The 26,483-nt window shown below is 46.1% G+C and overlaps 2 protein-coding genes across 2 annotated transcripts in view; one reads left to right on the plus strand and one right to left on the minus strand.

Annotated features, from left to right (window-relative positions):
- The window catches only part of LOC135910952 (cuticle protein 12.5-like), an 81,600-nt gene extending 75,562 nt beyond the window's left edge, over positions 1–6,038 (minus strand). Inside the window, exon 1 of the mRNA XM_070533874.1 lies at positions 5,424–6,038. Within this exon, the coding sequence (XP_070389975.1) occupies positions 5,424–6,020 (597 nt within the window). The 5' untranslated portion in view covers positions 6,021–6,038. The remainder of the gene's footprint in view (positions 1–5,423) is intronic.
- Positions 1,052–26,483, plus strand: LOC135910973 (cuticle protein 12.5-like). The gene is made up of 3 exons (XM_065443051.2): positions 1,052–1,331; positions 25,005–25,530; positions 26,430–26,483. Coding segments are annotated over exons 1-3 (657 nt in total). The 5' UTR covers positions 1,052–1,202; the 3' UTR covers positions 26,432–26,483.

The raw sequence follows: 26,483 nt of genomic DNA on the forward strand, positions 1-26,483 counted from the left end.
GATTTCTTTCAGTATACAAGGCTTTACGGACTTTTAATTTTACAGTATATTGTAGGCCACAACGAAGTGCGCGCTAACATCGCGTGTGTCAATAACTTATAAAAAGCAAGACGGCATATTTGACTACCTTCTTCAGTGTCCTTGTACAACTTTGTAGACGCGTTTTCTCGGAAAGTATCCAGCCACAGCGACCGCACTCTTCATATAGGGAATACCTTTCGAATATGAAACGAAATACTAGGCAAGTTTTAGTATGAAAAAAGCTGCCATCACTGCCGACTTTCCCATAGATTACAGAGGTTTAGACGCTGCAATTGACCGAGGTCGTAATCCAACGTAATAAGCATTGATTATCTTTAATTAGCATTACATTGTACAAGAAACTTTATAGCAATAGCAATGCTAATCGGTATTGTTTGCAAGCAGAATACGGATTTAGAGTGCACGCGATAAATTATGTAAAGACTGATTCGACCAACGAAATCACCAAAAAGAAAACGGCTTTTTCTTCAAGGCAGCAGTCCGTTCGCGAGGAAACACACACTGCGCACTCCACAGTTTCTTTCCTCGCTTCTGATTACATTCGACGTGGTATCCCGTCTCACGGCGAATGAAAGTTGTCAGCAGTAGTTTTAAAAATGACATCGAGAATTTTAGGTTTGTCTGCAGCTAGAACTAAGAAAAAATGCTAAAACCCTCGTATTATTTATTGGTAGTAGCAATTATTTTCCGTATTACCTTTCGGTGCTCAGATTTCTCTCCCGTTGCTTTCCAGATTCGCGCGTGGATCGTCCTAGCATTGGCCACCAGCGCCTTCGCTGGTTTCGTCGGCCACGCTGGCTTTGGCGTCGCGCATGGCGGTTACGGCCTCGGCCTGGCTGCTGCCCCTGCTGTGGCCACCGTTGCCCACGCTGCTCCAGTCGCTACCTTCGCCGCCGCTCCTGTCGCCACCGTAGCCCATGCTGCTCCAGTCGCCACCTATGCCGCTGCTCCAGTGGCTACCGCTATTGCCGCCCCAGCTGTTGCCACCTACCACGCCGCCCCAGCTGTTGCCACCTACCACGCAGCCCAAGCTGTCACTGCCGTACACGCAGCCCCAGCTCTTGCTACCACCGCCGTCCACCACGCCCCAGCTGTCGCTACTGTGGCCCATGTAGCCCCTGCCTTCGCTGCCTACCACGCTGCCCCAGCCTACTACGGCTATGGCGTTGGCACCCTTGGCTACGGTGCTGGTCACTACGGTTACGGTCACGGCCTTCTCGGCTACGGCCTCAACTACGGCTATGGTCTTGGCACTCCATTCCATTATGGTGCTCTCCTCCGCAAAAAGTGTAAGTTGACTTCATAACCTTCAATGGTTACGGCAATAACACAGCCGGCAACGCGCTCTCACACTTGGGACCGCTGCTGAGCAATTATTTCATTTCATTTCATTTATTATACCCTCAAGGCCTGTGAAGGCTTTACAGAGGGGAGTGGGTTACAAGTGAATCCAAACAGTAAATTTGCAAAAGAAAAATATACAACATAAAAATACAATTTGACAAGTAATTCAGTAGGACTACAATGAGCAATTACAAAAGGTGTTACAAAAAAGGGCAAGATATACAAGCACATTAAACAGCATTTTAGCAAGTAACGTTGGTTAAGGCATCACGAAACAAAGGATTATCATTGATGGACACAATGCTTGCGGGAAGGTGGTTCCACTCTAGTGATGTCCGAGGTACGAATGACTGGGAAAATGTATTTGTGCTGCAAGAAGGGACGTGAACCTTGTAAGAATGATCGATGCGACGAGATACATAGTGTGGAGTATGGATGAATACATCACGTAGTTTTGTGTGGTGAAAAATTTTGTGAAATAATGATAAACGGGAGACTTTACGTCGAGCTGCAAGAGATGGAAGGGAAAGGCCAGTTTTCATGGCTGTTACGCTGGCAGTTCTATTATAATTCGAAAGAATGAAACGAGCAGCGTTATTCTGAACTAATTCTAATGAGTTAATTAAGTTTAGGTTACTAGGGTCCCAGACAGATGCAGCGTATTCTAATTTCGGGCGTATTAGTGTTTTATAAAGCAATAATTTCAAGGAGTGAGGAGCCTTAAAAAAGTTACGCCTTAAGTAACCAAGAGCGCGGTTAGCATTGTTCACTATATTAGTAATGTGAGTTGCCCAGGTAAGGTCGTATGTAATATGTATTCCTAAGTACTTGTACGAAGTCACCTGTTCTAAAGGAAGACAATTTAAATAGTACACTTCAGATACGTTAGGTGTTCTAGATACTTGCATAGCTTTACACTTGTTAACATTTAATTCCATTAGCCATAAACTGCACCAGTTAGATATTATATCAAGGTCCGATTGAAGACGGTTAGTATCACAATGCGTAGTTATTTCTCTAAAGATAACACAATCATCCGCGAAGAGATGAATGTTAGAAGTTACTTGTGAAGGAAGGTCGTTAATATATATTAAGAACAACAAAGGACCGAGAACCGATCCTTGGGGCACTCCGGAAGCAACAGAGCACACCGGTGAATCGCAGCCATTAGCAGTAACGTATTGTGAGCGATGAACCAGAAAACATTCGATCCATTTTAAGAGATTAGCATCAATATTCAAACGGGTCAGTTTGTGGACTAGAAGTTTGTGACAGACTTTATCAAATGCTTTTGAGAAGTCTAGAAATATGCAGTCGGCGCGTGATGAACGATCAAGAATTCGATGCAACTGATGAGTGAAAGATACGAGTTGAGTCTCGCATGAGTATGATTTCCTAAAGCCATGCTGAGCAGGTGAAAAAAATGTGTTATCCTCAAGAAATTCCACGAGGTTTGTGAATACAATGTGTTCTAGAAGTTTGCAGCACGTGCTGGTAAGTGAGATGGGGCGATAGTTTGTTGCTATGTTTTTGTTACCAGATTTATGGAGTGGAACCACCTTCCCCACCTTCCACTGATAAGGTAAAGTGCTGGTGTTGAGTGACTGTTGAAAAATTTTTGTTAGTATTATAGAACTGTATGCGGAAGTGCTTTTTAGGAACCTAGTGTTAATTGAGTCAAAGCCAGGCGAAGAATTGTAGTCGAGCTTGTCAATAAGTTTAGCAACACCAGATGTGTGAACTATTACTGGAAACATGACTGGATAATTATAGTTACGTAACTCGGGAAGTTGTTTATTTAGAGCTCCCGAAAAATTTTTGAGAAAGGCTTCGTTAAGGTGAGTTGCAGCACCGTTTTTAGGAACAGGCTGCCCAGTAGAGTCGTTTAATAAGATTAAGTTATCAGAAACAGGTTTAATTATTTTCCAAAATTTTTTAATGCTAGTTTTAAGAATAGATGGAAGAGTAACAGCAAGAAAAGTACGTTTAGCGAGTTTTAAAGCTTGAATGTATTCGTTAGAAGCCGCCTTGTATGCCGTCCAACGAGAAGCACTTGAGGACAACTTAGCTGAGCGGTAGATACGCTTTTTACGGTTAGAAAGTCGTTTAATGCGAGTGTTATACCAGGGGGCTTGTGGGTTAGAAGTTAAGATACGGCTCGGAACATATGTGTTCATTAGTTCCTTTACTTTATGAGCAAACAGGTCCCAATTAGTTTGTACAGAACGGTCATCAAAGTTAATTAGGAATGTGTCAAGAAACGTATGTAACTCATTATTGATGGCCCCGAAGTTTGTTCTACTATAATCTAGTATCGTTTTCCTTTTCTTGATATTTTTCGGATGTTTGGCACTAATAGTAAAATGCATTGCAGAATGGTCGCTTAAAGGCGGAAGGAAGGTAATGTTGGAAGTTAGTTTGGGTTCAGTAGTAAGTACTAGGTCGAGAGTGTTTGATATAGTAGCAGTATTCCGAGTTGGTTCAGTGACCACTTGCGAAAAGGAAAAAGTGGAACACAAATCTAAAAATTCCTTAGCCTGAGACGAAAATGGGAGTAATGAAGGAGGCTGAGAGTTCCATTTAATGTTCGGAAAGTTAAAGTCACCTAACAAGTAAAGGGGCGATGATGGAAAGCGTGATGATACGTTATTAATTACATCATGCAATTCACTAAGGAATGTGGACGATGAAGAAGGAGATCGGTAGCATACGCCTATAATTGCCTTCTGGTGATGAATGGTAAATGAAGCCCAGACGATTTCGAGGTCAGTAGCGACAGAAATTCGTGAAGAAGGAATGTCGTTAGAAATGGCAAGTAGGACGCCGCCTCCACGACTCACAGTACGATCCTCCCTATAGATAGCGAAGCGATGGGCATCCTCGAAGATTTCAGAATCATTAATGTTGTTCGAAAGCCACGTTTCTGTTAAGGCAACAATGTGTGGAGAACAAGTGTCAATTGCTGAGGACAATGAAAAATATTTGTTCAGTACACTTCTAATGTTAGTAAAAAAGATGGACACATGGTGTTGTGAAGACTGTCCACTTCCCCTCTCGCTCCGCTAGGTTAAATTGCCTGCAGGAAGTATGTTCTTTGCGTGTTGGCCCTGCGACGGTTTTTCTGTCACGCATTTCGTTTCGGCGTCAAAAACGTAGCACCTGTCATTCATAAGTAGTTTGTCGTATCTGAGTTTAAACGCAGGTGCGCCGGGCTGACTTTTTCCAAACTCGATAAGATTTCCCCGAGCGAGACGGGTTGCTGGGGAGTAATCTTCACTAAGAGTGATATTGCTTGTTTTAAGCTGATTACGTAGTGAAAGAATATTTTCTTTTATTTTGAAACTCGAGAAGTTCACAATTACAGGTCGGCATTTTCCCGGTAAAAAAACACCTAAGCGATGGGCGCGTTCGATTGAGTCGGATGAAAAAGATGGAAGTACGGTTTTTAGAGCAGATAAAACCTTGTTCTCGGTTTGTTCCCAAGTTTCTTTAGCGTCTGGAATGTTGCGAATGATAAGGTTATTTCGCCGAGATCTGTCTTCAAGGTCATCGGCGCGAGCCCGTAGAATTGCGTTTTCTTCTTTTAGGGCTCCGACAGTGTTCTTCATAGTAGACAGTACTACACCCTGTGCCTCGAAATTATTGCATTTTTCTTCCATACCGTCCATCCGTTTGCTCAATACAGTGAATTTCGCTTCCATGTTTTTTTGGCCATTCTTTATAGTTTTAATATCGGCGGCTTGTTCGGCTAAAGCTTTTGAGGACTGGAGTGCGCGAGTGTGTATATCTTTGATAAAGCGAAACATTATCTTCATTTGTTCTGCAGGGTCGTCAGGCAGTGTTTCAATATCAAAAAGTGCGTCCGTCCTAGTATTAGGCCCAGGGTTTGTCTCAACATCCCCTGAACAGATCAACAATAAGGCAAACGACGAAGTCAAGCATTCACAAATGGTCTCACACAACACCCGTGGGCACGGGAACAGCACTAAGAAGCGGTCGTCACTTTTTCTCGCGTATAAGGAAAGTTTAGTACACACCTGCACAGGATAGAGGCAGAAGTTACGGGCCATGCCGAAAGTGCTGCTCGAGTGCCCACTGAAGGTGACGATTCCAGGGAAGCCGTTTAAATGTGCCTTGATGGATGATGCTGTGGTCGATGTGGTTGGCGCACGGAAGACGAGTCTTGTTGATGACACCACGGCAGGAAAATGTGCGTCGACGTCGATGTAAGCACAGGTTGCGCCAGGAAGATGCGCGGAAACGCATTCGAAGCCGGTGGGTGTGTCCGTTGATAGCGCCAACAGGAGTCCGATAGCAGCCTGCACAGGATAGAGGCAGAAGTTACGGGCCATGCCGAAAGTGCTGCTCGAGTGCCCACTGAAGGTGACGATTCCAGGGAAGCCGTTTAAATGTGCCTTGATGGATGATGCTGTGGTCGATGTGGTTGGCGCACGGAAGACGAGTCTTGTTGATGACACCACGGCAGGAAAATGTGCGTCGACGTCGATGTAAGCACAGGTTGCGCCAGGAAGATGCGCGGAAACGCATTCGAAGCCGGTGGGTGTGTCCGTTGATAGCGCCAACAGGAGTCCGATAGCAGCCTGCACAGGATAGAGGCAGAAGTTACGGGCCATGCCGAAAGTGCTGCTCGAGTGCCCACTCTAGGCACGAAATTTAGGCACGAAAAAGCACACATTGAGGAATACGTGCGCCGATAATAATTGTGATTACGACATGATGAGGGTGTTAGGGTAAAGTAAAATTTACTGTACATACCTCTACAGCGTTCCGCACTAAGGAAGAAAAACTTATTCATAATGTGAAGGCTGATTTACTACCATTGAACACGTCTCGAACTCTTCAGGTACGCAAAGTGAGGGCTTAGTCGGTGGCCCTTGCACATTTTCGTAAAGTATTTCACAGAGACAAGTAAGGTGCTGACAAACAACTGAAGTGCAAATTGAGACGAGCCTTCTTTAGGAAATGCACTTGTACCACTATGCTCAAGGGCGCATCTGAAGGAAAAAAAAAATTATATAACGGCTGATCTCGAATGTGGTACGTTGGGTCGAGAAGAGATTTCTGCTGTCTTTAACGATGTCAATGGCAACGCTGCCAAATATTTTTTTCCTTTTGTATGCACAGCGCTCTTCCATTTCATTGGCAGTCATATCAACGTCATGAGGGAGGTCTTTGATGCTCACTATCCGTGGTGCACGAACATTTTCCAGTGCATGGCATGATGATCGATTCGCCGTAATGGCTAAACGGAATAAAATGCATTTGTCTCAAAGAGCTCACCAACATTCGTAAACGGTTTAGCTTTTTCGCATGAGAGCTACACTTATTCGCAATTTGCAATACGCAGGAACCTCACAATCTTTGACTGATTAAAAGAATACAGTTCCAGTGAAGAATGAAAGGGGCCTGACCGCCTTCTTGATTCTAATGGTTCATTTTACTTTTGTTTTCAGAAATGACGTTCCTCCTCCTACTTCTGAAGAAATAAACATATTTATTTTTACGCATACATGCCTAAGTGTTGCTAACCTTACGCATATCTTGGAGAAGCAAGAACATACGTATATAGAAAGTAGTGCAGTTTGGATCTATTACGACACATAGTGGACAAACATTCCTTTGTCACATTTACATAACGAAGAGATAAATTTGTACTGCTGGTATTTCAAGGCTGCTTCGAAAGTGAAGAGGGATCATATAATTTAAAGAGCAAAATTATAAGCAATAGTTGAACTGAACATTCGCAACCAGTGAAAATATTGGGCCAAGGGTGGTTAAAATTTCTGCGGGGAGCGATACGTTGTATAAGGACAACTTGAGAAGAAAACTAAAACACGATTTATTTTGATGTCTAAAAAGACTGCTCGAGTGCCTCAGCTTACGAAACACGCAACCCGTGCGCCAAGAAAAACTCATGCACTGGTATTTTTTACCTGAACTTCCGTTCGAGAGGCTAGCTTCATGGCGATTTCGAACTTACCGAGTTTGTTTCCGTGATGCTTCAGTGTAGCAAGATAGTAACCAGCGCACTGATGGGCAAAGCTTCTTTTTCGTGTCTTATATTCGCTATTGTCCGGCGGCCTTTGTTTATAATATATACTACGTCTGGATTTTTGTTAATTTCCTCTTAACCAGAATTCTAACTTGAAGGCTTTTTATGGCATATGGCGCTATTTTATGTACTTTTTAATTTTCTTCTGTATACCGAAAGTTTGCGATGCATATAAGCATAGAAAATTGCTGCAACACTTGCCCCAGACGCACGCCTAGGGCATGTGGCATGGGCGACCACGGGCGCAATGACGCTAAGGCAAGAACGGGAATACTCGTCGTCGTGTGTTGTGCGACATCCTAAGTAAATATGCCATCCAGCCGCTGTGGCACGTATGTTCACGTCGGTCTGTCGTCACGGCACACAATATTTTTTTCACGGTAATCACTTTTAATTTGCAACGCTCTTTCCTCCGTAGGGTGAGTACCGCTGTACGGGCTTCTTGATGAGGGTTGACCGAGGGAGGGATCCTTGTTCATGTTCATCCTGTAGCACGACAACATATGCCGCATGATCTTTGTCTTGTGAAGGTTGCGCAGCCACGGGGCTGTATTGAGGCCGAACTTGATCCAGGTTACTATAACATACCTTCTGCCATGCCAACGATTCGCATCCGGGATCCACGCGTTTCGCTTACTGTGACCGGCAAGCGCCTTTCTCCCTCTCTCAAATGTTGACCCCCAACAGGAGTGCCCTGTTGAAGCTTGCTTCCTCTGTCGTTCTTTGAACAGACAGGAAAAGTTACAGATGGTGCAAGGCAAGTGCCTAATCACGACCGGATCTAACATCCCCGTAGACGCTGAGACAGCAACTTTCCACCTTCCTGGAGTTTTCTAAGGTTGCTAAAAAGCCATTTCTCCAGCAGCTCAAGCACATTACCTTAGGGAACCCTGTTAAGGTAAACTTTATGTGTCCGCATGACGCATTCAGTGAGCCCTTTGCATAAGGGCTGATATGGAGTATTTCGAAAATCATTGGTGATATTTGCAACACAAAACTGTCCTTGTCTTCAACTACCCTGCCTAGATATTGGCTCTTGGTACGTGTTGTGCCAGTAGTGAAAAAGGACGACGCCACACTAGTAACAAGATATCGTCCTATATTACTAACTTCATCACGTTGCAAACTACTTGAACATGTCATAACTAATGAAATAATATATTTAAAGGTGATAACAGCATACTGCCTTCTTGCTAACAAGGTTTCTAAATGGCTCTTTAGCTGGAACACAATTAAAAAAAAGGTAGTCACAATTTAGCCGCTTTTCTTGATAGGACCTATCATTCCATAGGACCTAACGATCAAAGCTTTCGATTTTGTATCACATAGAAACTTATTATTAGCTGAAATCAAATAATCTTCCAACCTACTTAGTGAATTGGCTGGTTGCTTCCCTGATTAACCACATGCAGTCCATTTCCAATAATGACCACTCATCCAGCAAACGTCCCGTTTCATCTGAAAGGCTCCACTGGCAATAATGCATTGTGAATTTATACCTGCACTTATTAGTTTTCTTATACTCCTTTGTCCAATGTACTGTAAGCTGCAGTAACGGCTTCGTGAAATTCATTTTTTTTTTGCATCTGTGTGCGCGACACGCTTTTGGCAATTTGGTCCTGTTTAAATTGCGTAAACAGCTTTACATATCGTTGTGTTGCTTTGTACGCTTCACTGCTCTACAGTTCATGCTGGTATTTGCTAATATTTGTACGGTTTGTGCCTCCTTATTTTTAGTTTTCGTGCTTTTACATTATTCCTGCTCTTTGTTGCTAGGTCTGTGTTCTTGCTATATAATAATACGGTGTATGCGTTGCCTAGATATCTTTTAAGTAATTTTGCCCCTTCTGCTTGGGCCGCCTATCGTGCCTGCACTGTTCATTAAGTACGTTCATAAGTTGCTCATTGACAATTGTTCCTGGCGTGGTTGATCCCGATGAAAATCTTCCGCAACGACGTAATCGTTGACTGAGTCGTGAGACGTGATACTGGAACTGCTTCGATTCACTTTTAATGTGAATCTTTGGCCACTTGAACCGTGGCATGGTTCAATGGACTCGGACACCCTAGATGCATATGTGACCGGTTTTCGTGCATTAGAGCCCAGCTTACAGAGGTTTTTGACGGCGGCATTGCATTTGCTTGTACGTATGTGTCGCATTTCCTAAATTTTTCTTCGACTGCTTCATCAATTGCACGGTACCACGCCACCCTGCGGGTCGATGTTTTGATTACAGACATTCACTGGGGCTTCTCGTGCAACAGTTGTAGCATGTCACTGCGAGTAGCTTCAAGAAATACAACTCTGATCGGGTTCCGCTCTTTATTCATACACAAACTTCGGAGCACTTCACAGTTCTGACCATCGTATCTTTCTCGGTCAACGATTTCTCTACTCGCGATGTATAATGAATCATCCAGCTGCTGCAGGGAGCATGCGCACTCGTGGATCCCCTCTTACGTATACCTCGGTGGTCTGTAGAGGAACCCGACTCAGTGTGTCTGCACTCAACTTGTTTGAGCGAGGTTTGTACTCTATTTCGTGCTGGTATGCTGTCAGAATAGAGCACCAACACTGAATTCTTACCGCAAATGTATAGGACGCTGGACGATTTTGCAAAACAGCCCAATCAGCGGCGTGTGATCAAAGGTAATGCTGGCGGTTATTTCCAGTAGGTAGTTCCGAAACATTGATACTCCGAACATTAGTGCCAATGCTTCGAGTTCAGTTTCTGAATATAATTCCTTGCCGTTTTACATTGTTTTCGAGAATGAAAGCCGTTTGGCATGTCAGCATTGCCAGCGGGATGGCAAGGAACGGTTCCGACTCTGTTCGGTAACGCATCGCAAGCAAGTCTCTAAGGCAGGGACAGATCGATGTGGGTAAGCATTTTGGCGTCGCGCAAGGCCTTTTTCAACTTCTGAAATACGTCCCGCTGTTATGAGTCCCATTTGAGGCGACAGTCTTACGTTAGCAAGTCGTACAGTGGAGAGAGCAAGCAAGTCATATTGGGAAGGAACTCAGTGTTTTACGGGAATAGACCCCACTATTAAAGTAGTTAATTCACGTTAGTGGGTTAAAATATATTGCTGAGAATGGTGGTGCTTATTGATAGACGCATAAGCGCCACCTGGCCGAGGTTTTTAGATGTACAAGCGCGTCTTAACAGAGTCAATAAAAAAATGTCAGGTCTGTAACCGCTGTTGAACAGAATTTTAGGCCAGGGTTTCTGTCAGCGCGTCCTAGAGCTGGGCGAGTCGACTGGTAATATACAGAAGGAACTTGGTGTTTTACGTGAATAGACTCCAGTAGCCGCGCAGTGTCTTCACGTTCTTAGATCAAAAGAATTTTGTCGACAATGGTGGTGCTTCTTGAAAGGTGCATCCTTAAAAGGTGCATCCTTAAAAGGTGCATCAAAACGTCACAACCTGACCCAATAATAACAATAATATTTGGGGTTTTACGTGCCAAAACCACTTTCTGATTATGAGGCACGCCGTAGTGGAGGACTCCGGAAATTTTGACCACCTGGGGTTCTTTAACGTGCACATAAATCTAAGCACACGGGTGTTTTCGCATTTCGCCCCCATCGAAATGCGGCCGCCATGGCCGGGATTCGATCCCGCGACCTCGTGCTCAGCAGCCCAACACCATAGCCACTGAGCAACCACGGCGGGTACAACCTGACCCAGGTTGTGAGATTACAAGCGCATTTTGACACTCTCGATCAAAAGTTAGAGGACGCTTAAGCTTCACCTTCAAGAGTAGAACGCGATAGCATTCAAAAATCACTGAATGCTTCTCACGCTTCCTGGGAACAACAGCTTATGTAACCGCAGTGTTTACCCGGAAACGCTGGCTAGAAGTCGAGCTTTCTAGTAGAGACGCAGCCTTTTGATTTTGCCCAGCACGGAGATTGTGCACAGCCGAATCGGAGAAGTTGCATTGTTTTCAGGTGTCATTTATTGTTTTTCGCAGTGTCAATATTTCTGTCTAAGAATATTTAACGTAAAACGCTTTGGCTGTGGGTGTTTTATTTCATGACATTTCTTTGTGGGCTGTCATTCTCATAAACATGAGCCCTAACTTTAGGAATGTAAGACAAGGTACGAGCAACTTTAGTGACAGAATGATGTCGCAATATGACCCGCATGTACCGTATGTCATGTAGTAAAAATTGGAGGACGCTTAAGCTTCGCCTTCAAGAGTGGGACGCGACAGCGTTCCCGTCGACCCGCCAAGGGGTATAAGACAGTGCGCTACGGCACAGCGATCACTTACGATGCGCCCCGCATCGGACTTAGGGCCCACCTATCACGCGGTGAGCGTCGAGCAACGCAGCGTTCGGCGCGGCAACGAAACGTGCGCCTGAGTGAACGGAACGAACCAAAGAACTCGGTGTCTCGGAGGGGAAACGATCTACGCCAGCCAAACGTCGTGATCGGCACGGGCAGAGAGATAGATAGTAATCTAAACCGGGAGCACGGCGAAGCGTCGTCAGGGGAGAGGGAGTCCCGCGACGCGCCTGGCAGCGGTCCCAATGCGCGCGCGGCGCGCCTCCTGTCGGGGCAGCGCCGTACATTGAGAGGAGGGGGTCTTCTGTGTTTGCCACAAGATGGCTCTGCGTGTGCGGAAAGCGCAGAAGAAATGCAGCGGAAACGCACTTCGCAACTCGTGTAATTGTGACTTCTGTACGTTACATGTTCATAATTACCGATATACACCGCAGTATAACTTTCCACGGCTCGTTTCGAAGGCAACACCGCATTCACTAGAGGCGCGTTTGCACCGCTTGGAAGCATCGAACTCGTGGCTGAGTGGTAGCGTCTCCGTCTCACACTCCGGAGACCCTGGTTCGATTCCCACCGGGCCAATCTTGGAAGTTGCTTTTTATTTATGAAGCGCCTGCCGTGATTTATCGCTCACGGTCAACGCCGCAAACGCCGACACCCGACACCGACGCCGACGACACCGGCTTTTCTGCGACACGAGCTCCTTAACGCTATCGCGTTAAAATGTGGCATATACATATACCTAAATATCGCGGGAATTTTCCCTCACGTGGACGCCGGCACCGTACGCCGATGGCGGCACCGTATTCTGTGTGACACAGGGCCCTTAACGCTATGGCGTTAAAACGTGACAGGTTTGGAAAATGCGTCTAGACTCGGAGGTCTTGACGGTTTGGGCTTTCTTCCGGACGACGAGCAACGTAGCCTTGAACTCGGGGCCATTTCGCTGCCGCACCACTTTCCTTTTTCTCAGTGGTAGCTGCGTGGCGTCATGTTTTCCCGTCGGCGGCATGCAGCAGTAATGGCGCCATTGGCAACTTGTGGAATTCTATGACGTTGCCTGGCGTGTTTATTAAGCCAAACGCCTTAAGTGGCTCGTTGCAACGGCTCATTACCGGAAAGAACGCCCTCTAGTCCAGTGATGCAAAAACATCAGTGCTGTAAAAATACCATCATCAGGAAAGCCTCATATCCCGGTAAGCAAGCAAAGATACGATGGCTGAATATGAATGAAGAAACGGAAGCAAGAACGAAATAAGGAACGAAAGAAAGAAAGAAACAAAAATGAATGAACGAAAGGAGCAAGATAAATGAAGAAGGAAATGAAAGAAATATCTAACGATGGAAAGAAAGAACGAAAGAACGTTTACGTAAAGTATTATGTGATGGCATAGTTCGTTCAGGAGGTCGACCTACAGCGCCATAAGTTTCCTTCCCACTGCGGCTCGCTGTTAATGCAGAAAGTCTGACCCCTGCGATCATATAACTTGACGCATTACCACAAGTGCATCATGCCCTCGCATATTACAGAAGTGTAACATGCTGCCGTTTATTTTTTTGCGTGAAGTTTTCGACTACAAAAATAAATTTTCGAAGATGAACATGCTAGTTGCCCAACTATGTACGTTGTCTACCATCCGGGAAAACCGAGAATTCTCAGCGATTTGGAATAGTTTGGAAATACTCAGGGAAATCTCAGGCAATTTGTGCTTCTATAAAGAAAATTAGCTGTAGCTTTATGGAAGGTGCACGAAAGCTGTGGTAATGCTGGCTCGAGTAGCAGAGAACAGTCGAAATGAATCGTCCATGGCGCCGTATCGCCGGCTGGTGGAGTTGCCAGCGTACATTCAAGGACCAACTTTCCCGACGCCGATAACTCGGATAGCTTTGCAGCACCACCGCGCACTCCATAGAGTCAATGTATACAGAGTGTCGCAGCTCATTTTAGCTAGCGTTTAAGTGTACTCGTATGCGACGTAGCTGGACAGAACACAGTTAATGTGTGCCGTCGCTTGGAGATATTGAAAATATCTTTTTTTAATTCCGCGTGATCAGATAATTAGTATTAATAAATCATTCGCTCCTCTAATATACTTATTACATGAAAAGTGTCAATGAGAAACTTGTAGAGCGACATGAAAAAGCCCCCAATACAGCTTTCTGTTACTGAATGCGTACTACATAAAGGTGTTTTGTGGGCATGAAAGAAGCCCACAAATGCACGTAAAACTGCCGCGCAACTGGCCGCTCGGGGCACTGGCCGTTCAAGTCAATGCTATGCGCTGAGGGACGCGCCTTACACGTAGGTGGTGCTGAAGAGGCTGTCGCAGGGCGGTCCAAACAAGGCGTATATTCCGCAGCTTGCACTATCCTGGGGCGCTATAACGTAAAACTATTCCAAACTTTTCTATTCCAATTCTGCTATCAGCCCTCCGCGATTGGTCAAAAACTTTTTTCGGCCACCCCCCATTTCACCTGTCTGTCACGCGACGTTACAAAAACCGCAACACCTCCCAATCTGATATGATGTGTGCACACTGATTATGCATGATTTGACAGAAAAAAGAAAAACAGTTATTTCTGATTCGACTCCTTTTCGCTATTAGCCCTCGGCTATTGGTAAAAAGTTTTCGGGCTGCACCCACTTCACCTACCTGTCACGCGACGTCACAAAACCGCACGAACTCACCGCGTCAAAGTGACGTGTACGCGATAAAGATGCATTAATATGCCGAACAAAACTGAATTTTTTTCGGAATAGCCGCAGGCTGCCCCGTTCCGAAAGGAATAAAAGATAGCTGCCGCCGATCGCTGAGACGCTGGCTACTCGCACCTGCCGGAGAGCATGGCTGTATTTGCGTATTATAAAACTTCTTGCGTTACCGTGTAACGTTTTTAAGCACTTTCGACACGTTTACTACCTCATTCTGCCAACTGTTCTTTGCTGAGGGTCAATTTTAACTTCATTCTTAAGCTTCCGTTGCATGCCGCCGCGATTTTCGACCAGCCACCACAAGCTATGAAGGGAAAGCCGACCAATCGCAGGCGCCGGCACCACCCTCTTCATCCGGTTATCGGTTTTCAGTGCACTGGCTCTGCCCTAGTGAATCCCTCTCCACTTGAGCGTTCTCCTCGCCTCTTGTCAGCCAATTAGATACAACAAGCCGCTCAGTGTAGGCAATGTTATTCGTTTTTCAAGCAAACAAAAGGGACCTCCTATGAACGAGGAGAGCGTTTGATTGGTCTATTCAGACAAACCTATGGGTGACCACCCGGTGCTTGCGTCGGTGGTTACGCAAATTTGACGTCAGGAAATTGGAATAGAAACATATTGGAATAGTTTTACGTTATAGGGCCCCTGCATTTGTTGGGGTCACCTCAGGTACCCACCTTGAAAACACAATATCAGCCTGCTTTCTTGTATTTTAGTGGTCTGTAATCAGTGTTGTCAGTTTTGCATTGTTCTCGCCAGATTTAGGGGTAGTCTTGTCTGTTGAGTGTCAATGTTTTCGATCTTGCGACTAGTGCATAGCGGCTTATTTGGCGACATTTCAGCCAGTAATTTGTTTTTTTCATCCACTTTCATTTCATTTAATTTATCATTACTTTAATTAAGTTAGCCCGCACAAGTAATTGCCTTCTTGCGCAATGTTTAATAAATATGGAGGCCCTCGGTTAGCTCCCTTTCTTCTCGTAAATTACATAACCAGGGCCTCGAATCCGGCAACAGAGATGCCTTCATGTAGGACGTGGGGGTTTATTGAGAAGTTGCCTTCACCCAAGAAGATCACTTACTCGTGACGTCTGCAGCAGAAAGGATGTTCCACATCCGCGGCTAAGGTGTGTGAGTGGTGGCGCTGGTTAACACTTCCAGAGTTAGTTGTGGTAGCAGCACATAAATACCCCAGAAAATGGATAGGAGAACGGCGCCGGCGGAAGCTCTATTGGTAGAGCACGGCATGCGTAATGCGAAGACGTGGGATCGTTCCCCACCTCCTGCAAGTTGTTTTTTCATCCACTTTCATTTCTATTATTGTTTCGTTTCTTTAATTCAACTGATAAGTACTTTTTATTTCCCCTGTGTGGTCCTTGGCGTCTTTGTTTTCGGCTTCTTGTGCTATGTTTAAAAAATACCGGGCGCCTCGGTTAACCCCTTTTCTTCTATTTATTCTTCACCATGTGGTCTCAAAAGATGGTATCTTTCCGGACCCTATGAAACTTAGCTCTGTATCCGAGTTCCGCAAACAAACTAGCATGAAAGCACTTCAGAGCTTCATCGACCTATGCTCATATTTCCAAAGCTTCTCACGAAGCTTTGTTTTATTTTCAGTGTGGAAGCAGGCGCGGCGCTTTTGTATATTTTTTTTTATTTCCAGAGCGCTCCAACTGCCATTGTTGGCCCTGCGCGACGAAAGTACGCGCAAACGGACCGATCCTGTGCGTTAGCGGAGCAAATCGAGGTGTTAGGGACGAGAAAGTAATTGTGATGCCTTGCTGATGCGCCTTCGGTTGCCGCAATTGACACAGCGACGACAAAATGCTTCTTTCGCTACCACCCGGTGAGCGCAACGCACAAAAAAAAAGTGTGGAAACATAGGATTAGGCGGGCTGTCTTCGAGGGAGTGGCGAAAAACGCACGGCTATGTTATGTACCACGGTTCCTCACAACATCCTTTGTTTAAACGTTGTTCGCGCCTGCCGCTTCGAAAAAGTTTACGTGCCTACGCTGTGCGTGCTTTTAGCGCGTTTAAGTTGACTTTGTTTTGAATGCGCTCTCTTCATGTCATGTAGTTTCGTCTTGTGTCGAAAATGCATGCATCTGCAGCTAGCCTGGGACATAAAAGCTGCATAATTCCTGTTATGGTTTGAGCTTCACCAGAAGTTAGCACATTCTCGACGCTTTTGCAAAGCTAACTATGCCTTACGGATGCTGTCGTTTAGCTTCGAATGTACGCCCGCATATATTGATATGGTTTCGGGTGATTAACGTTGTTAACGTACCAAAGTGACTAAAGCTATGAGGAAGGTCGTAGTGGATAGCTCCGGATAACTTTATTTAAGTCGCCTGGGGATACTTAACGAGCACTTTGATCGTAGTTGTATGTGGACCAGTAAATACCTCGCTAGAGTTTTGTAATTCTCACGCAAGTGCGGTAGTGCTGCGCCAGAAGTGAGCGCCTCGCCGTGATGGCATTGCTTTATTAAATTTTATTTACTAGTTGTAACAATGTGACATTATTTCGAATGATTGACGGCGCCTCCAGGGCACCAAAGCCGCAACGCGAACACTTGTAATGTCACGTGCTCTCCAGAGGCTTCTGTTAGCCGTTACGTGTGCCCTCCTAAAGCAGTACTTGTAAAAAAAAAACAATCTGTGGTCGAGAGAACCAAAGCACGCCGCAACGAATGGAGCACCCCGCGAATGGTGCAAGATACCGCGCACATGCGAGGAGAATTACGGAACACCAACGAGGAATCTCTCTAGCGGCCTCTTGCATTTCTCCTCTATCCCGGCTGCTGCCGGACGCGTGCCCAATATTGGAGGCATGAGCAACGGCTACTCGCACGTTTTGTGTGCAGGAAAATAATGGCTGAGAAAGGCACCTAAGGACCGCAGGCCCGCTAATAAGGATTAACATTTTTACTGCTTAACGTTAACATTTTTATGCGTCCGATTGAGTAAATAGATATCGCATGCGTCATGAGCACTGTATGCGAACCTACGAAACCACGTCTCGCGCTGCCAATACTTGAAAATCTGGAAAATTACGCGCGTGTTTCAGCACACCGCGTGCATGCGTCGTGTTTCACCAAAATGAACTCTCCACGTGCACATGCCTTTCGCCTTTAATAAAGGTCCTTTTCTCTATTTTATTTCGCAGTTCCAAAACGGCATTCTTAAAGCCAGTTACCAACTGACGAAGCAAGGTCTCGATTGAAAAATCTGCCCTACAGGGCTCCGACGAACGTGTCCGCGAATTTCCTCCGGTATAGCGCGTTAGCCGTCGTCTGCTACGGCAGGACCAGCAGGGGCGGCGCCACCATCGAGGCCGCGCCGAGCGGAGGAGGAGGGTAGTGGTTGGCGCTACTTTTGAAAACGAGTAGTTTTACCGCATCATGGCCCAAGCAAGGGGCCGAGCTTCTAACAGAAAGCTCGCTTTCATGCATATTGTTGGCCGCCAGCATTTTCCGGTACGCGTTACGGTTAAATAAGCTGCAGTTGCCGGGAAGTGTGAGAAGCACTCGAGGATTTTTCAATGCTATCGCGTTCCACTCTTAAAGGCGAAGCTTATGCTTCCCCAGAATATTTTTTCACGCTACGTCAAGATAAACCTTGACCTTCGACGAGCGTTCCGCTGAACTTTCCTGGTTTCAGACATCTGTCAAGCACTCACTGGATTAGACTACGGACTCCTTCTCGACATTAAATGACGCCGTCTCATCGAATTCGTTACTCAGCTATCTATTCCCGGCGTCCCAGCAACAAACACATCGCCGATCGCGCGTATTCCTGCCATGTTGGGCGAACGTTTTGCCGAGCTGCTAGGCGAGTTTCTCACTTTGACGTGCTTGCCGAACTGGAGGCAATTGGTTCAAAATGACGTGCGCCATCACATCGTCACCTCTGGCGCACCAGTCTATTTCCGACCACAGCATCTGTCACAAGGGAACCTCAAGATAACTCGCGCGGAGGTCGAACACATGCTGCAACTTGGCATCATCCGCCCATTCTCCAGGAAATTGGCATTAACATTTCACGTGGTGCCTAAGAAGACTGGACACTGGCGACCATGTAGCGACTACAGGGTGCTGAACAGCATTACAGTTCCTGATCGCTGCCCACTCCCGAACATTCAGGATTTCATGGTAGTTATGTACGTTACCACGATCTTTTCTGAGATTAATCTCATTCGCGCCTATCATCAACTACCGGTCACTGCAGAAGACATTCCTAAGACCGCCATCACCACACCGTGTTCGGTCTTTTGAATTTCTCCGCATGCCTTTCGGCCTACGGAACGCTGGTCAATCCTTTCAGCTTTCTATCGACTCGGTCATTCGAGGATTGCCTTTCGTTTTTGCGTACATTGTAGACCTTCCCGTCGCATGTTCTGCCGCAGAAGAACGTCTACAGCACTTGCAATTGTTGTTTTCACGTCTTGCCGGTAAATGAATTGTCAACAACGCCGCCAAGAGCGAATTCCATCGACTGGAGCTCGAGTTCCTCGGGCAGATTGTCGACGATAACGGCATTCAAACACTTCCTTCCAAGATTCGCGTTATCGAATACTTTCTACAACCGACAATACTCAACAAGCTTCGCCAATTTCGAGGCTTCGTTAATTTCTACCGCCGATCCATTCCCCATTGCGCAAGACTTCTGGCTCTGCTAGACGCTCTGCATGGAAACAAGAATAAACAAGTGCTTCAGTGAATTGAAGAGGCCACCGACGCTTTCACAAGAGCCAAGCCTGCCATCGCCGATGCTAGGCTGCTCAGACGCCCAAAGCCAACTGCGCCCACTGCATCGTGATATGAACTTAAAATGCCGCTGGTGGCACCGTTCCGAAGCAATTCATCAATACTGCATGCAAGTGCTCGCCTTTTTCTTCAAGAAACAGAAACCTGCGTCCCGCTACAGCATGTTCGGACGTGAATTACTCGCCGTTAACTTGGCTATCAGATATTTTTCGGATTTCCTTGAAGACCGTGCATCTACTGTCTTGACCGACCACAAGTGCCTTGTGCACGCAATGAACAGTTCGTCATCCTGTTAGTCGCCCCGCGAGAGTGGACACCTTTCCTACATCTCAAAGTTTAGAACAACGTTCTGTCTTATGAAGGGCACCGCTAACGTTCCATCCCACGTTCTGAGTTGCGTGCTGAGTTCAATGCCATTGCCACGTCTACGTTAGAACCTTTCGTAATCGATGTCCACCTACTTGTCCGTCAGCAGTGTGATGGCTTCGGAAGTCATACCCTCCGCAATTGTTCAACACCCTGAAAATGGAGGATGTCGTTGTGACTCTAGACAGTACGTACGTCATCTCTGACACCTCTACAAGCAAACCACAACCGTACATTCCGGAATGCTTTCGCAGATGTCTGTTAGAAACCGTGCACCGCTTGTCACATCCTGGAAAACTCGCGGAAGAGATGCATCTTTCGTGTCGTTTCGTCTGGCTTCAGCTAAACGTGTTAGTTTGCGACTCAGTTTGCTGCTATTTGTCGTGTCAAGGCTCCAGAAATCAGCGTTAACCTTCAAAAGCTTACTCCTACATACTTATGTGCACCGATTGCAATACGCAATGGCCAGATGCTAGACCCATATCTTATACCTCAGCGCCGACGGTGCACTGTTACAGCAGCTTTCGTGTCTACATGGATTGCAAGGTTCGGCTGCGCATCCACAACTGTCACCGATCGAGGTCTGCAATTCGACTCGGTACTTTTCAACGGGCTACTCAAACTTCTGCAAAGGACATGTTTGAGCAAGGCTGCTCACCAGGCGTAGTCAAATGGGCTTGTTGAACGTTTTCCCCTGCATCACAAGTTCTGCCTTACGGCGTATAAATCGCAACAGAAGAGGGTTCTACATTTTCCACTCGTCCTACTTGGCATCAGAGCTGCACTCAAGAGCGACGTAAGTTGCTCCTGTGCCGAGCTAGTCTGCGCAATTCACTTATGCCTTGCATGAGATTTCTTTGCCGCCCCAACTAAACCACTTATGCCATCACCTGCCGATTAGGTTGTCGTCTACAAGCTTTCTTGAGCCAGATACGCCCAGTGCCTGTGCGTTCGCCAAAAGCTAGTCTGCGTAGGTTTCTGCGGTACTCACCTCTGGCACCCACGTTTTCGTGTGTAAGTGTGCCGAGCGGAAGCCTTTGCAGCCACAGTACTCCGCAACATATTCTCCTCTATAGCGCCGGCCGGTGACTTTTATCGTGAAAGTCAACGGCCGGCCAGACACAAATGCCCTGGAACGTCTCGAACCCACCTACATTGAAGCACCGTCGCCGTCGACGCCACCAGTGCGCGACGCAACCATGCTTCATCCCTAGACGCCACCTCCGTACGCGGCACCCAAGAAGCGCTGCGTCACCTGGACTTTCCATCGTTCGTTGAACTTTCCTCCAGTCTGGGGTGGCCAGAGGGGAAGGGTGGGGGGGGGGGGGCTCTCTGTAGCAGCAGCAGCATCGACGTCGCGTCAGAATTACGCACATGCTCGCGTATACACGAGGCACGTGCCGCTTGCGCACAGCGACACGGGCTAGCGTTCAAGATTAAAACGAAAATGCTGCCCATACTTTCTCCAATTCTCTAAAAGATGTTTACCTTAAGGCATCGGTCGAGTCGGTGTGCTTTCGCTCGGAATGTCGAGACTCCACCGGTCTACGCGGTAGCTCGTTGCCGCGCGCTAGCCATCTGCTTTGCTCAGATGCCAAATGGCTATTTGGTGCTTACCTAACGACATAATCATGATAAACACCCCCTCTTGCATGTCGCTTGTGACTCATGCGTCGGAGCATACTAAATGGTACATATAGTCTGCTTCAATGACTCTCATTAAAGTTCTTAGTGCCTGTGATATGTTCTGTCGGTCTTTCCTTTGTGGTTGTGCCGTTACACTACAGCATGTCGCAAAAAATTCAGCTCTACTGCTCTATGTAAGATGGTTGACCAACGAAACTATCTAGGCCCCTTAATGCCCAACTGCCCACTGCCGTGCGTCAAACATCCTATGCTCATCAATGGAAGACGAAGCGTGACTAATCGTTCCTCCACAATATTGATCCTCTGAAGCTGAAGAGGTACTGAGCGTATAAACATACCCATGTATTGTTGCATAATGCGGGCACCTCACCACACTCAGAACGCACACACTGCTTCACTGTAGGCCAAGCGATCATGCGTTGGTCGACGTCCCGCAGTGCAGTAATGGTTTAGAGATCATTCGAAAACCATAAGAGGTCAAACACAACACAGCCCATAAGAACTTGGTTCCCCCCAAACTCCCCCTGAATCCTGGCCGCTACTCCGGGGGAACGTTCCTAAGTTTGCGGGATCGGGAACAGATTGACGGTTCGCATTTTTTTCCGCCTTGCTGTCCCGACGGAAAACATGCTTACAGGACCCCCAAAACGGGAAAGCAGGAGGAAGGGAAAAGCGATACGCAAGCGCTTGGAACGCCAACAAGGAGATCGCAGTGAGAACTTAGCCAAAACCACGAGGGTCACAGTGGGATGCCTATTCTTATCAGCTTATTATCTGATATGTGTTGCATTTGGACCTAAGATTTGCAAGTTGGCGGAGTGCTGAAAGCCTGCTTCACTTCAGCCGCAGGTCGAGCCGATATTGCACTGCCTTCGGGAACTGCGAACGTAAGGGGAAAAATTCTATGTGTATTAGACTCGTGCCCACGGACACATTTTTCATCAGAACATAGCCATATACACATTCGTTGTAAGAACAATGTTCACCCACAATTCACGCCATGCTGCTGTATTTTAAAAACACAGCTGCGCTCTTCGTCTCAAAGCGATATTGAACTGTGTTTGGCGTACTACTACCGCCAATAGTACTAGCTCCTGCGGTCGACATCAGAGACCTCACTGACGATATTGTACAGCTCACAAACCCATTCCTTCGGACACGTTAGCCCTAATCTGATTCTATAGCTCATGTGCGTAATCAAGGCATCGGACTGGCAAACATGGCAAAAGGTAAAAAAAATGAGCTGTCCCGTGTCTCAGTTTATAAATAGTGGGCTTGTACTTTTTGAAGCGAACAGCTTGACTACGCTAGTCAGCACCACGCTTCGCGCGAGCCAGCGTATGACGGAATTGGCTCCGTAAGCGTGTTCGGAGTCGGTGCAGGTGGCCACTGCCGCGCGCTATGCGTCATCGTTTGACGTTCGCCGCAAGCTCGTGTTTATCGCGGAGGCCGACCATATAACCGCTTGCCAGAAAATAGGCGTGCGCATTCTACAGGGAAAGAGAAGAGAGTGGTACTACCCATACAGAGAGCTGTGTTTACGGCTGTACAGAAATCCCCAGACAATGTGCCAAAACAATGATGAGGAAAGATGTTTAATAATCCTGCTTAACTTATGGTATATATCATTGATATGCAATTTGCATGACTACACAAGGCACACGTATAGCACAGCCATAAGTTAACGAAAGCATATCCATAAGTTAATCCGTAAGCATAACCATAGGCTAAATCATAAAGCATAACCATAAGCTAAACGGTAAGCATAGCCATAGGCTAAATCATAAAGCATAACTATAAGCTGAACTATAAGCATCACCAAACCTTTTCGCTTCATGATATCCAGGCTTATCCTTAGCTAAGCCACAGCCAATTCTTTAAATTTGTGGTTTCCCACACGTAAATGGCGATATCACAACTGATAGATAAAACCAACATACAGGTTACTATGTTAAGTGCTGTTCTCGGCACTTCGTAGCGCCATCTTTGCAAACAACTAGATATGGTTTGCTTATCTTTAACACTGCTCCTACGTTTAATATTGTTCACCTACTTGATAGGAATATTGCCTTTACCACAACAGCGTTTTGCATGCGCATGAGAGCGCTGTTGTATCGTGAACCTGCGACAGTTATGGAGAAATACTGCATAAAAATGGAAGCTAGTTATTAAACATGATAACCAGAAACCAAAGTTGTCCACTGCCTCTTTAACTGCGATAAACCAGCAAGCCTAGAGGGAGATGTGGGTATTTATACTAAAAAAATGACAAATTACGCATACGAAATAATCGACGGTTACCTTCACGTAAGTAGTCTTATCGAAGGTGTCGAAATTCATTCTTTCATAGGGCACAAACTGTGGTCTTTCTCTACCGGTTACTCAGAGTGAATAAAATCAATTTGCCACGAATAGTTCTCTCCCGCGCGCTAGGATAACGATCTTATATATTTCCTAATGAGGGTGCAGGTTTCTGCTATGATGCAAGAACAGCTAGCGGAACCAGTACCGTTACATTTTCCTCTCTTATATTCAGTTTTCGGCTAATTTATTCCCCAAGGCACACATTATCACACCCAAGGCACACCCTTGTCGATACGTACGTTAAAAGCGATGTGCGATTAACGGAACGTTTTATTGGACCTGTTTTAAGTAGCCGTACGTGATTTTTAGTAAGCTTAAGTAATCCTTCGAATGCACACCTTTCCCACGGCATGCTGTGCAGCATATATCATCTTTGTTCCTATAACTTTCTTTTTTTGAATTCATATCGGCTACGAGACATCATGAAGCCTTGTCGAAGCTTAACTCAGGGAACTGACTTTACTACGCATGCACTTCTATTCAGCGCATACAAATTTGTCTTTCTCTTTCGGCGCTCATGAGCAGATCTTGCCACACCCTACGCTTTGTATAAAACGAGATGAAAGATCGCACTCGAGTAGCACTTCTTTCAGCAACAGCTTCCGAACAACCATGGTAAGGCAGATTTCTTTCAGTATGCGAGGCTTCACGGACTTTTAATTTTACACTATATTGTAGGTCACAACGAAGTGCGCGCTAACATCGCGTGTGCCAATAACTTATCCAAGGAAATACGGCGTATTTCACTACCTTCTTCAGTGCCCTTGTACAACTTTGTAGGGCGCGTTTTCACGGAATGTATCCAGCCAAAACGACCGCACTCTTCGTATAGGGAACAGCTTTCGAATATGAAACGGAATACTATGGAAGCTTCTAATTTAAAAAAAGCTACCATCACTGCCGACTTTCTCATAGAGTACAGAGGTTTAGATGCTGGATTTGACCGAGGCCGTAATCCAACGTAATAAACATAGATTAACTTTAATTAGCATTTTATTGTAGAAAAAACTTTATAGCAATAGGAATGCTAATCGGTATTGCCTACAAGCCGAATATGGATTTAGAGTGCACGCGATAAATTATGTAAATTCTGATCAGACCAACCAAATCACGAAAAAAACGACATTTTCTTCAAGGCAGCAGGCAATTCGCGAGGAAACCCCGCATTCCCCAGTTTTTTTACTCGCTTCTGATTACATTAGACGTGGTATCACGTCTCACGCCGAATGGAAGTTCTCAGGAGTGGTTTCAAAAATGACGTACAGAAGCTAAGGATTGCCTGCAGTTAAAACTAAAAAAAAATGCTAAGATCTTCGTACTACTTATTGGTAGCAGCAAACATTTTTCGTATTGGGCCTTTCGGTGCTCGTATTTCTCTCCCGTTGCTTTCCAGGTTCGCGCTTGCATCGTCCTAGCATTGGCCACCAGCGCCTTCGCTGGTTTCGTCGGCCACGCTGGCTTTGGCGTCGCGCATGGCGGTTACGGCCTCGGCCTGGCTGCTGCCCCTGCTGTGGCCACCGTTGCCCACGCTGCTCCAGTCGCTACCTTCGCCCATGCTGCTCCAGTCGCCACCGTAGTCCATGCCGCTCCAGTCGCCACCTATGCCGCTGCTCCAGTGGCTACCGCTATCGCCGCCCCAGCTGTTGCCACCTACCACGCAGCCCCAGCTGTCACTGCCGTCCACGCTGCCCCAGCTGTTACTGCCGTGCACCACGCCCCAGATGTCGCCACGGTTGCCCATGCTGCCCCTGCCTTCGCTGCCTACCACGCTGCCCCAGCTTACTATGGCTATGGCGTTGGCACCCTCGGCTACGGTGCTGGTCACTATGGTTACGGCCATGGTCTTCTCGGCTATGGCCTCAACTATGGCTACGGTCTTGGCACTCCATTCCATTATGGTGCTCTCCTCCGCAAGAAGTGTAAGTTGACTTTATAAATTTCTATGGTTAGGGAAATAACACAGCCGGCAATCCACTCTCTCACATTGCACAGCTGCCGAGTATTTACGCTGGGAAAACGATACATTGAGAAATGCGTGCGCCTAGACTGATTGTGATTAGTGATTGTGATTGTGATTGACTATTCACGGAATTTTTTCACACTTGGAAAAACACTTTTATGTAGCATGAATTGAAGGACAGAAAGCTGCATCGGGAGTTTTTCATGTAGCTCTACAACTCTTTCATGAAGAATTTTCATCTAATGATATTATTAGAGGAGTTGATAAATAATTAAGACTATATAATTAGGTGGAATGAAAATAATAGTTCGAGTATCTCCAAACCACGGCAAACAACATTATCTTTGTTCTGTCCAGCTACGTGGTATATGCAGAATATGAAACTCTGGCTAAAATTAGCTGGGACACCGTGCATATAGCGCGGCTCATCTCGAACGCGGTGAGATGAATGGACAAGCGATTTCTGCTTTTGTCGATGATATGAATGGCAACGCTGCCAGACAGTTGCTCCTTTTGTATGGACTACGCTGTTGCCCTTCGTTGGCATTTATGGCGACATCATCAGCGAGCTCTACGGTATTCGCTAGTCGTGCTGTAGGAGAACTTTGCTGTGCATAGCTGGGTGATTCATTCGCCGTAATGGCTAGCCGAAACAAAGTGCATCTGTCTGAAAGATGTCAATAAGATTCGCAAACGCTTTATCTTTTTGATATCAAAGCTACAATTACTCGTAATATGAAATACGCAAAATCCATGCATTGTTTTTTTGCCTTTTATTAAACATACAGTTGCACAGAAATGTGGAAGCGGCTGCACCGCTGTCTTGACTCTCATGGTTTACATTTCTTTTTCTTTCAGAAATGATGTTCATCCTCCTAGTCCTGAAGGAATAAAAATATTTATTTCTATTCA

The sequence above is a fragment of the Dermacentor albipictus genome, chromosome 2 (assembly GCF_038994185.2).
Source record: "Dermacentor albipictus isolate Rhodes 1998 colony chromosome 2, USDA_Dalb.pri_finalv2, whole genome shotgun sequence".
In the NCBI taxonomy this organism is placed as follows: Eukaryota; Metazoa; Arthropoda; class Arachnida; order Ixodida; family Ixodidae; genus Dermacentor; species Dermacentor albipictus.